General features: G+C 34.4%; 3 protein-coding genes across 3 annotated transcripts; all 3 read right to left on the bottom strand.

The window, feature by feature from the left end:
• Window positions 1-851: 851 nt before the first annotated feature.
• LOC120271464 (transcription factor MYBS3) lies at window positions 852-3,815 on the bottom strand. The gene is made up of 3 exons (XM_039278141.1): window positions 3,412-3,815; window positions 1,673-1,881; window positions 852-1,518 (listed from the first exon to the last, which is right to left on the bottom strand). Exons 1-3 carry the CDS (start codon window positions 3,683-3,685, stop codon window positions 1,045-1,047), a joined length of 957 nt encoding a protein of 318 aa, XP_039134075.1. The 5' UTR covers window positions 3,686-3,815; the 3' UTR covers window positions 852-1,044.
• A 986-nt stretch (window positions 3,816-4,801) lies between these two features.
• On the bottom strand, window positions 4,802-7,649 carry LOC120272542. Its single transcript, XM_039279382.1, has 4 exons — window positions 7,511-7,649; window positions 7,304-7,409; window positions 7,146-7,206; window positions 4,802-5,259 (listed from the first exon to the last, which is right to left on the bottom strand). The coding sequence occupies exons 1-4, from the start codon at window positions 7,542-7,544 to the stop codon at window positions 4,960-4,962; spliced, it is 501 nt and encodes a 166-aa protein (XP_039135316.1). The 5' UTR covers window positions 7,545-7,649; the 3' UTR covers window positions 4,802-4,959.
• A 1,875-nt stretch (window positions 7,650-9,524) lies between these two features.
• Window positions 9,525-10,646, bottom strand: LOC120271510 (phospholipase A(1) DAD1, chloroplastic). Its single transcript, XM_039278197.1, has one exon. The coding sequence runs from the start codon at window positions 10,644-10,646 to the stop codon at window positions 9,525-9,527; it is 1,122 nt and encodes a 373-aa protein (XP_039134131.1).
• Between the last annotated feature and the right edge of the window lie 272 nt (window positions 10,647-10,918).

Genomic DNA, 10,918 nt, shown 5'->3' on the forward strand with positions numbered 1-10,918 from the left:
TTTCTCCCTGAGACTCCTAACAGCATCATGCAAAGCAATGGAGACATACAATGTGCAAGGAAAGTTCTACAGAGGATTAGCGGCATTGGCAATGGAGACACATAGCTCAATGATATCATATTTGTATGTAATGACGTGTCGAAGAGAAACTATAAACAGATGATGCAGAAAAAGTTCCGGCCTCACCTTGTAACGGCATTCTTGATTCCGTTCTTCCAACAAGTTCCTGAAAATATAGTGGTGACTTTCTATGTGCTGCTGTGGTTCAGAACTATAGCACTTGGAGAGGCTGCTTCCCTGATTTTGACAGTGGTGACCGGAGTGGTAGGGACTGGTTCTGTCATATTGGCTACGTTGCTTGTAGATAGGCTCAGCAGGCGAGAGTTGTTCCTGATTGGGAAAGTCATGGCACCACAGCTTGGAGACAATGGAGGGATGAGCAGAAGTTATACCTGGATAGTCTTGGTGGTGATCTGTGTTTATATTGCAGGTTTTGGATTGTCTTGGGAGCCTTTGGCATGGTTGGTACCAAGTGAGATCTTTCGAGCATTGTGGTTGGCATCGGCTTTGTGTTCATCTTCATCATTGCTCAGAGTTTTCACTCTATGCTTTGCCATCTCATGTCTTGGATTTTCTTCTTCTTCCAAGGTTGGGTGTTGATCATGACCTTGTTCGTCTACTTCTTCATGCCTGAAACCAAAAACATACACATTGAGAAGACGGACAAGAGTCTGGAGAGAACATTGGTTCTGGTAAAAAAAAAAATAATCACCTATGAACAATAAGCTGATGAAAATGACTCTCTTGTTTGTATGATTGATAGGACCTATGAAACTTTGCAAATCATGGTATAAACCAGAAAAAAACATTCAATAACCCTTCATTGATGAGATTAAACAAACAGTCCGAAGTCGCGGAGAATTTTTACAAGAAATAAATACATATTTATAAATATATTTATGTATGTATAACGAAGAGCAAACAAACCGAAATGTTATTAGTTTATTGTGATTGTATTAACAGGGAAAACTTCACAAGACAAGTTTAACCGGCACGGATTGGACTGGTGCTAGAATTCATGGCTGCATCCCTTGATGGCAGATTGGGTTGAAAAGCAGACTGCCTATCTGATTGTCCCAGTAACAGAGAGGACGGTGATTGGCCTGTTGAATCACCGATACTTAGCTTTGACATGCCAATGAGCTCATCAATGTTTATAGGGGTGGTTTTTGAATGTGTGGCTGTTGGCTTGACAATTTCATGTGTTTCTTTTTCTGCACCATCTTGGATATAACCAGGCCAACAGGGATGAGGGAATGGAAAGAAGGGTGAAAAGTAGGCAGGATATATCATTGGATAAGTACATGGTGCTGGCATTGGGCATACAGGCTTTGGGAGAGTTTCTTCAATGTTATTTGAGTCCATTGATTCACATTCCTCATCTGGACATGAAGGTGGATTGTTTCCTTGTGTGGTGGGTTCTTTTCCAGTCACCGTACAGGGAGGAGCATCGGCAGCCTGGGAATATTAAAAAACTGCAATCAGGAACACTGAACGTGATAGTATAAATAATAATTTAAATTGCCCAATTGTTAAGTCACCCATATGAAGGAGAAATTATTCCAAGTAACACACAATTGAGAGAGAAATAGAGATCAAAAGTAGTACTAACTTCATCGTGTACAATGTCAAAGAGACTTGATCGTCTCTTTCGTCGAGAGGCATTAGCTTGACGGATGAAGTATTTCTGAGCATGACTAGCAACTTGAGTAGGTGATCTTGAAACCACAAAGTTACGTGATATACCTCGCCAGTCACCTTTTCCAAGCTTTTGTAATCCAATTAAAAACATTCTGTGTTCCTCTTCAGTCCAAGGTACCCCTGCAAATCAAACACGGAGAGGATAAAAGAAGTGTATATCTGGCAACAATCCTCTGAAAAATGCAGATAATACATCAAAATGCCATGTATATTTATCAAAAACAAAAGGTGCATCAAGGTGCAAGGGGGTCAAATTGCTTAGGCGCAAGGCTCAGGCATGCGCTTCTTTTATCCTAATCACTATCAAATTCTCAAAAAATGAAAAAAAACCTTTTTGTTTTTAAGGGTTGAAATTTAATTTGATGATTATTTAATGGCTCATATTTGTCCAGCTCTTCAAAGTTGTAAAAAAATAAAAAATAAAAAAAACCCTTTCGTTTTTAAAGATTGCAATTTAATTTGATGTTCGTTTAATGGCTCATATTTATTCAGCTCTTAAAAACTGGAAAAATAGAAAATATAAAAAACTGCACTTTATTGAGGCGAGCCTTAAGGTGACTCTTTACTGTCACGTGCCTTCGAGGCTCCAAGGCCTCTATAGGTCGGAGACTAGAGAGCCTTGCACCTGAACTGCACCTGAACATATAAACTAGGTAATGCCAGTTTCAAAATTCCAGATATACAAGACAACAAGATGCGTGCATTGAGGTGCTATTATTATCGATAGCTACCGAAAGCATATGGACAATTCCATATATTCAAATTATTGTGCACTGGATTCACCAAATATACAAAGTCCATCTTGCATAAACTCATTCAATAATAACAAATTCAACACCAAACTTGCTCAATCACAATACTAGTCAAAGACCAACATATGCATGAGAACAGTTCTACAATTCAAAAATAAGAATTGTCACTTAAAAGCCTACTCTAAAAGAAAGATATTAAACATGCCCAAAATATGCATGGAAGATATCAAGCATGAACAAAACAACACATCCACCGCAAAATATAAGCCAAAATGACAGCAACATCAAATCTCACTTTCTCCCTTTTAAGTCCCACCATTCAATAAACAGGTCAACAAGCACCACAAGAAAGTAACCATCATTTACTTGGCCATGGTTTCTGATCTAGTATCTATCAACGAACTCATCCGGATTAACACAAGCACAAAGTAGCACCCACAACCACAAACTCAACATGCACAACCATCAACAAACCAATTCAAAAGAACGTGTTTTCTTTAACAGCACAATCAGGCTTCAGAACAATAAAACCAAACCAAGGAAATGCAAGAGTTGCAGAAACTAATACTCATAAACACAAGTTATTTCACTGTTTGATGGACCACATGAAACAGAACACGCCAATAATCACTTGAACAAAAAGTCCAGGATTATCCAAATAGTCATAGATTGGACAGCACTACAAGATGCTCAAAATCCACAAATGCAGCAATTTCATGCAAAAATCAACATTATAAATCACCAACCAAACAAAGATTCCAATCATAAAAGTAACAGAACAGAAAGGGAAGTGCATGGCAATCCACAAGCATCCAATCCAAAAGATCAAATTTTTCCACCAAATCAGGGGTCAAATCTTCAAATCAACATCAGGAATCAAAAAAGAAGAATGGTTTACCTCTCTTACGCTCGCGGCAGCTGGATGAAGACCCCTGTGCGAAATCCTCAGACGCATAACCATCAGCCGCAGCGCCGCCATGTTCCGGGCCATCGGCGGGCGAGCTCCCACCGCCGACGGAGCCCGATCCGGCGTAGTGAGACAAGTTCCCCATGCTGGCGCTCTTCCTGATTGCCCCATCCGTGAACCTCACCCCAAATATCTTCACCCCGCGGCCAGGGCACGTCCTCGAGTTGTGCCCGTTGTGGCTGCACGCCGAGCATCTCCTCGTCATCTCTGCGTCACTCTCATCCAACCTTCGAGCTCTCTAGGGTTTCAAGCAAGCTCTTCAATGGCGATCGCGAACCGCGAGAGAGATGTCGATATCGGAGAGCTGTTGCATTCTTGGAGGGGAAGAGGAGAGAGGGATGGGATTAGCTGTTTGACATTAAACAGCAAACACGATAAAAACTAAATCTCAACCGTTGATTTGTACCAAGATTCGTGCTAAGAATTACATTTGTCAAAACGCTGTAAAGATTCAAACAGCATCAGTCATTAAGAAAGGATGAGTCCACGTGGCGACATTTCATGTGTTTTCGCAAACACATCCTTCAAATCTTTCATATTTTCAAATGAGTAAAACTAATGGAACTTTTGGATGGAATTCCACAAATAGTCAAATAATCCTTTGAGTATTTCCAATATTTAATGCTCCTTTTAGTGTCTATTTTTTTTTAAAAAAAAAATTTATTTGTCATTAATTTTATTTTATTTGAGGGTTTTGATCAAAATGAGCATAGTGTATAGTCCATACATTGAACAAAGTGGCAATATCCATAAAGTCAAAGATTAAAATAATATAACTTTTTTTTTAATCAAAGGGCAAAATCAACATATCAAAGTATAAAATTCAAACACCAATTAAAGATTTTCACTGAAACTTTGGTCATACACATTTGAATATATTTAGTATTTATAGATGTTGTATAAATAATAATATTTTAATTATTTATTTTGACAATAGACTCCTTCCACAGTTCCACTTAGGGATTTATCATGAGACAAGTAGATATAGAGGTACACTGGTTATGGTGATTTTATTGATTCTCTAAAAATTTATTAATTTGACTGAGTATTTTTGAGATAATAAAAATTCATCATGTGCACATTTAAAAAATTTATTCAAATATAACTTCTTTTGTCGGATTATCTCTTCTATTCAAGCATTTTTTCCTCGTGTGAATCATCATTATTTTTTTTTATTTTATTTAAGTTTTTTAACAAAACATTAGAGCTACAAAACACACTTAGACTAATAGTATATTGTTTTTAATCTTAACTTATTATTTTAATTTTTACAAGTACTAATGAAATAGCCAAAATGAACAATGATACTCACTTCCAAGAACAAAGTAGCTTCAAACTTATTTTTAAAATATAATTAAAATACATAACAAATAATAGCTAGGTTTAACATTAATTGATGACTTGAATTATATATATATATACACACACATATTAACAGTGAACAAATCCCATAGAAAAGAAGAAAATAAGCAATAATTTTCATGTTGTGTTTTTTGGTTTGGACTGAAAACCTTTGGCTCCTGTGATAGCAATAATAGTGCAAACTGGAACAAATAACCAATCAGGGACAAGATGAAGACGTAACTTATTAACTTGTGGTATATTTTGACCAGCCCTCTTCAAAATCACCGCAGCTGGTGGTGCTATTATTCCGGCCATCATAATTGTACTATTATCAGCAGTTTGGCTCATATACCTGTTTAACAACTTAATCAAACTTTCCTGTCTTTCCTGTCTTTCCTTTTCTACGACGCTGTTCCATTTTGAGTCATATTCTTTCTATTTATTTACATAAAAAAGACAACCGTTAGTTTCATACGAGTTAATGTCGCAAATTAAATGACAATTTGATTCATAAAATCTTATATTACTGTTGAGAATAAGATTATTATTTATATGATTCTCAAGTCATGTTGATGAGAACATATGTAATGTTTGTTTGGTTGACAAAACAGTAATGTCGTTGGGATGTAACATTGTCGTAGTTTTTTTTTTTTTCTTTTTTTAAAAAAAAGTGGATAAACCACAAATATTATTGTAGCAGTAGCAAATACACATAAATACAAACAACAAAAATCAAAGTATAAAGGTCCACTAGAGGTGAAAACTACAGAAGAACAGGAAGCAAGAAAAAACATAACCAAAGCAAGCACAACAGGGAAAAACAAACGAAACCTGGGATAAGAGAAGGACTCAGCTCAGAGGCAAAGGGACAAGAATCTTTCATTACAAATTGTTTTATTAATAAAATATATTCACATAATAAATGCAAAATATACCATAGTTCATAAATACTTATTATTAAAAAATAAATTTTGATTTTAGTATAATTAATTTTTGTTAATATTCATTATCTCAAACTTACTTATTTTAAATAAATATAAAGTTTTACTCTAACTTTATATTTGAAAAAAAATTAATCTCAAATAATTTTTATCTTAATTCAAATATTTGGATGAATATATTTTTATATAAAAGATATACCTGGGTTGAAAATAAACTACTAAAACATTATAAATGTAATTAAAGATAATCTATTATCATCTTTGTATAATGCAACCAATTTTTTTAAAAATTGATATTTTTAAAATTTTATTGAATTTAATAGGTATAATGGGAAAAAAATTCATATTCTTCCCGGAATGTGACTTAATTACCATTTATTGAGTTGGTAATCACATTCTTGATAATATTAGTCAAGTTATCACATTTTTGGAAATATGATATTCATATTCTATATAACCAAATAAAGTTATATAAGATTTTCAGGTCTTTATCTCTGGGGTAATCTAAAGATTATGCTCAATCAAACGGCTCTAACAGTTAGTTCATGAAATATTAGATATAATGGAGCATTTAAAATTAAATTAGTTATTCACAAAAGTCAATGTTTTAAACATATCGATAATAAAATAATTATTTCAATATTTAAATATAGAATTTTAGCATTATCAATGTTGTTAGACTTAGCACATAAAAAGGATGTTAAGAGAAGTTTTAAAAAAAATATTAGGTTAAAAGAAAATGTTTATTGAAGTTGATTATAATTTAACTTAATTACGTGTAATACAAATTAAATATGTTTTAAATTAAAATTTACGTTTATAAATAGTACTAATTATTTATTAATATATATATATATATATATATATATATATATATATATATATATATAGTTATTAAAAATATTTATTCAAATAATTAAAATTTTGTAAAATAGTTATATAATACTTATTTCATTTTGTTTGGTTGAGGAAATAATAAAACAATTATCTTTAAATATTAAAATAATTTTTTAATACAAATAGATAAATGGCCTATGATTATGATGCTGCAATGACATAATGCCATACAAATAATTGCTACATCAATTTGTTTTAAAATAAAAAAAATAATACTATATATCACGAATAGGTTTTATATAATTTGACACGAATACTAACCCCGAGCATTCGTGTCAAATTTCGTAAAATTTTGTTCTTGATGTATAGCATTATTCAAATAAAATATTATGAAAATGACATTACTATAAGGAATTAATTAAAATGAAAAGGTATAGTAAACTAATAATTTATTATTTATTTATTTTGATTCAAAGATCAAACTAAAATTTTAAGCTAAGTTCAAAGAATTATAGACATGAGGAAATATAGAAACAAAGTTACCTTGATTTCTTTATATGGTGGCAGAGTATAATGAAATCCGGGCATGGCATTATTGATATAACTGCAAATAAAATTAAATCCCAAATAAGGCAAGAGATTGGAACAAAATAGTGATTGTTTTCATATATATATATATATATCTATATGTAAATATATACTTCAAGCACTCCAGGAAAGCCTCATGAAATTCTTCAAAGGTCTTCACTTTATCAAAATATTTTTCAAAAATTTTATCTGTTGACATTGCTTGCACTCCTGGCAGACCTAATTAATTAGCAAAAACAAGATGATCAAATTACAATTAATTCCTTAATCTTTGATCACAAACAAGAAAACTATGTTAAATAAATATAATTAAAACTTACCAAATTTCCCAAGAATGCCAATTGCAGCTCCCATCTTTTTTTAATAAAATATATTTTCTTTGGTGTTAATTAATGTATCTGTTTTGAATAGAAAAGAAAGGGAATGGAGGGATTTAAAGAGAAGAGAAGTGTTTGGATTGCTTGGAAGTTAATAGACTTGTGATTCTTGACCTTATGAAGAAGTATATATGTACCAAACTCAGGGGCTGAGTTTTGGGAATCAATGAAAACTTAATCACTTTTCTAAAGAACAATTGTGACCATGCGAGGAAGTTATCTCAGCATCTCTATGAATTGGCATGTTTAATCACACTCAAAATTACCTATGTACCCTCACAAATGAAGGTGGTGATTGGTTTTATAGATTTTTTTAGTTTACTTTTGACTGAAGGGCAGATGATGAGAGGTAAATTTGTAATTTTATTTTATACAATTTTATCAAATGCGTGATGAACATACCGGACATTGCTAACTAGCTTTTAGTTTGCTGAAATTAAATTTTTTGTGTAAAATATTTGTGTTTTATCGAAAATACCCATTTAAATTTCATTCATATAAAATGAAAGTACAAATATATTGAACTATTATTTTTATACTTGTGCATACCTTGACAACCTATACTTTTAGAGTAATGCTATATAGCTCTACTCAATTACACTAATACCTCACATGACCCATTTGGCACACATAATCTCTCTCTTAGTCAGCATAGTTTTTTTTTTTTTTAAAAAAAAACAAATTTTTGAAATCAAGCAAAGTATTTTCTCTCGGTGCTCCAACCCGTCTTCCCCATCTTCAATGCTAGGGTTAGGGTTTTTGGTTCTCTTGATGGTGATGGATCTCTCGCCAGAGCCCGATGAGTGCATCCGTGAGTTCTTCTCCACCTCAAGCACATCGTCTCCGAGGATGAACGGCGCCGCCTGCAGGAAGAAGAGTGCTTACGGTTTGAGCGGGATCTCATGAAGCTTCAATCCGTTTGTACCTACCATTCATGTCCTATATTATATATTCTAATAAATCATAAACCACATACCAAAATTTCCTTCAATTTTTCAGATTTTTAGGGAAATTATTGACTTTGTTTGGGTTGTTGGAATTAGTTTGCAGTGTTAGTTTGCTATTTTGATTTGGAAATGGAAATGATAAGAGTGAGGTATTGAGATGAATGAGGGTGGAGTCGGCCACATAAATCTCGTCTCTTTGCAGAGAACTCGCTCTTTCAAAGACGCTCTACGAGCGTGGAGTCGGCGTCGGTTGCAGTTAATTATATGCAAAGAAGAGTGGCGATGAAAAGAAGGGTGGGGGTGGGCATGAAGGATGCCAGCTGATTTCAAAAATTTGTTTTTTTTTAAAAAAAAACTATGCTGACTAGGAGAGAGATTATGTGTGCCACATGGGTCATGTGAGGTATTAGTGTAATTGAGTAGTGCTATATAGCATTACTCAATACTTTTATGCTTGTGCATATCATCACACTTGATTTTTTTTTTTTAAAAAAAATACATTAATTTTAAATTCAAAAAAAGTTTGAAACTTGACTTGAGATTTTATTTAAGTAAAATCCAGGATTTTTCTAAACAGAATATGATTTTTGGTGTAAAGATAATTTATTAATATTTTTTTATATGTTGAGCTTGAGTGGCTAATGAATAATTTTATCAATTAACAATCTTATTTGTATATCAAAAATCACTCTACATATTTTATAAAAACCAAATTTCATTTTATAATTTTTCTTGAAATTTTTTTTTAAAAAAATCCTAGTATATGTTTGGATTACCTTTAGGTTATCAAACACGAGAGTTATATATGACTAATAAATAAAAAAAAAAGATTTTGAGCGAGTTTTGGAGCCGGGGTTCTCGAAATTTAAAATATAAATTAAAAAATGACATAAATTCACAATTCACATATCTTATAAGCGTTTATAAACTACATCAATTTGCTATAAATACAAAACACAAGAAAATTTAAAAAAAAAAAGAAAAAAACATTTCTAGATTTGAAATTCCGGTTAAGTGGTTGAGAAAGGGCGCCAGAAACCAGGTTCCCTCTCAAATGGACAGGGGCACGAACAAGATACACTGTTAAGTTGGTTAACAAGCTTCAAATACAAACTCAGGTCATGACAAGCTGCCACATTCACCGTCCGGTCACCGTCCAGCCGGAGCTCACAACCGATATCAGCGTAAACCCAACCTGTCTTCGAAATCAACCATTTCGGCACACCGACATCACCGGTGTTCTTCTCTTCCAAAACAAAACCTGGCACTTTTGTTATTATGTCTTGGCTATTCACAATTCTCAGAACTTTACTCCCTTTTTCCTCTAACCGTCGCCGGAAACTCGCATTGCCGACTCGTGGTCCACCGAAGGACATGACGGTGACCATCGGAGCATCATCGAAAGTCTCGGTCATGTCATAAGCCGATAACACGGCAAGCGCAGCACCAAGACTGTGCCCGGTGAATGTCAAGCTTATCGGAATTGAATCGGCATTGCCGGAATAAAGATCAAGCAGTCGACGAATCTCATGCCGGAGCTCATCTCGGAGACTTCTCCTCGCCGGTCCTGGATTAGTGAACAGTGAAAAGAAGCCGGACTCGACCATGGGGCCGGAGTTACAAGGAAGGTGAGTTAGAGCTGCTCGGAGATTCTCAAGCCATTCAAAAGGTGTGACGGTGCCACGAAAGGTGACGACGATGTCTCGCCGGCCTAATCGAGAGATCTCATCCTCGTCTTCGCAAACGGCGATGTAGCCGATCCAGCTAGATCGGCCAGGGAGGTTTATGCCGGAGGTGGCATAGAGGTGTTGAGTAACACGGTAGCCGGAATTATTCATTTCGGTTACCGTTGGAGATGATGGGTCTTCTGTGAAGCTTGTGTAGGCATTTTGGATGAATCGGCCGTAGCGGAGAATCTCGGACCGGAGAATGTCGTCTAAAGGATCGAGTAAACCGGACCAGTTGTTTGTGCCTTGATACTCAACCCATCTATTGCCTAAACGGAGATTAGTGTTGGTTGTGGTTGAGGTTGAGGTTGAGGTTGAGATTGTTTGTGAACATGAAGGGGAGAGTCGCCGGAGAGTGGCCGCCGGAGAGTAGTTATAAGAAGTAAGTCTCACAGGAGATATCATGGACTTCATTGTTTGAGAAGGTGATGTGTAGAAGAGGAGAGGGTTTGCATGGGAGTTTTATAGAGGAAGAGCAACGAGAAAAACTGAAAATACATAGAATTTGTGGGGCTTGTGAAAAGATTTTAAAGATCACATTTTTTAGAACTATTGAAGATAGTGACCCGCCGAAAAAAAATAGTGAGAAAGATGGAGATGGTTCGATTTTAATTTTGATTTTGATTTTTTTTTAAAGAAGAAAGAAAAGAGAGAGAAAAAAAGGGTAAAGGAAAAAG

The sequence above is a fragment of the Dioscorea cayenensis genome, chromosome 11 (assembly GCF_009730915.1).
Source record: "Dioscorea cayenensis subsp. rotundata cultivar TDr96_F1 chromosome 11, TDr96_F1_v2_PseudoChromosome.rev07_lg8_w22 25.fasta, whole genome shotgun sequence".
Classification (NCBI taxonomy): domain Eukaryota; kingdom Viridiplantae; phylum Streptophyta; class Magnoliopsida; order Dioscoreales; family Dioscoreaceae; genus Dioscorea; species Dioscorea cayenensis.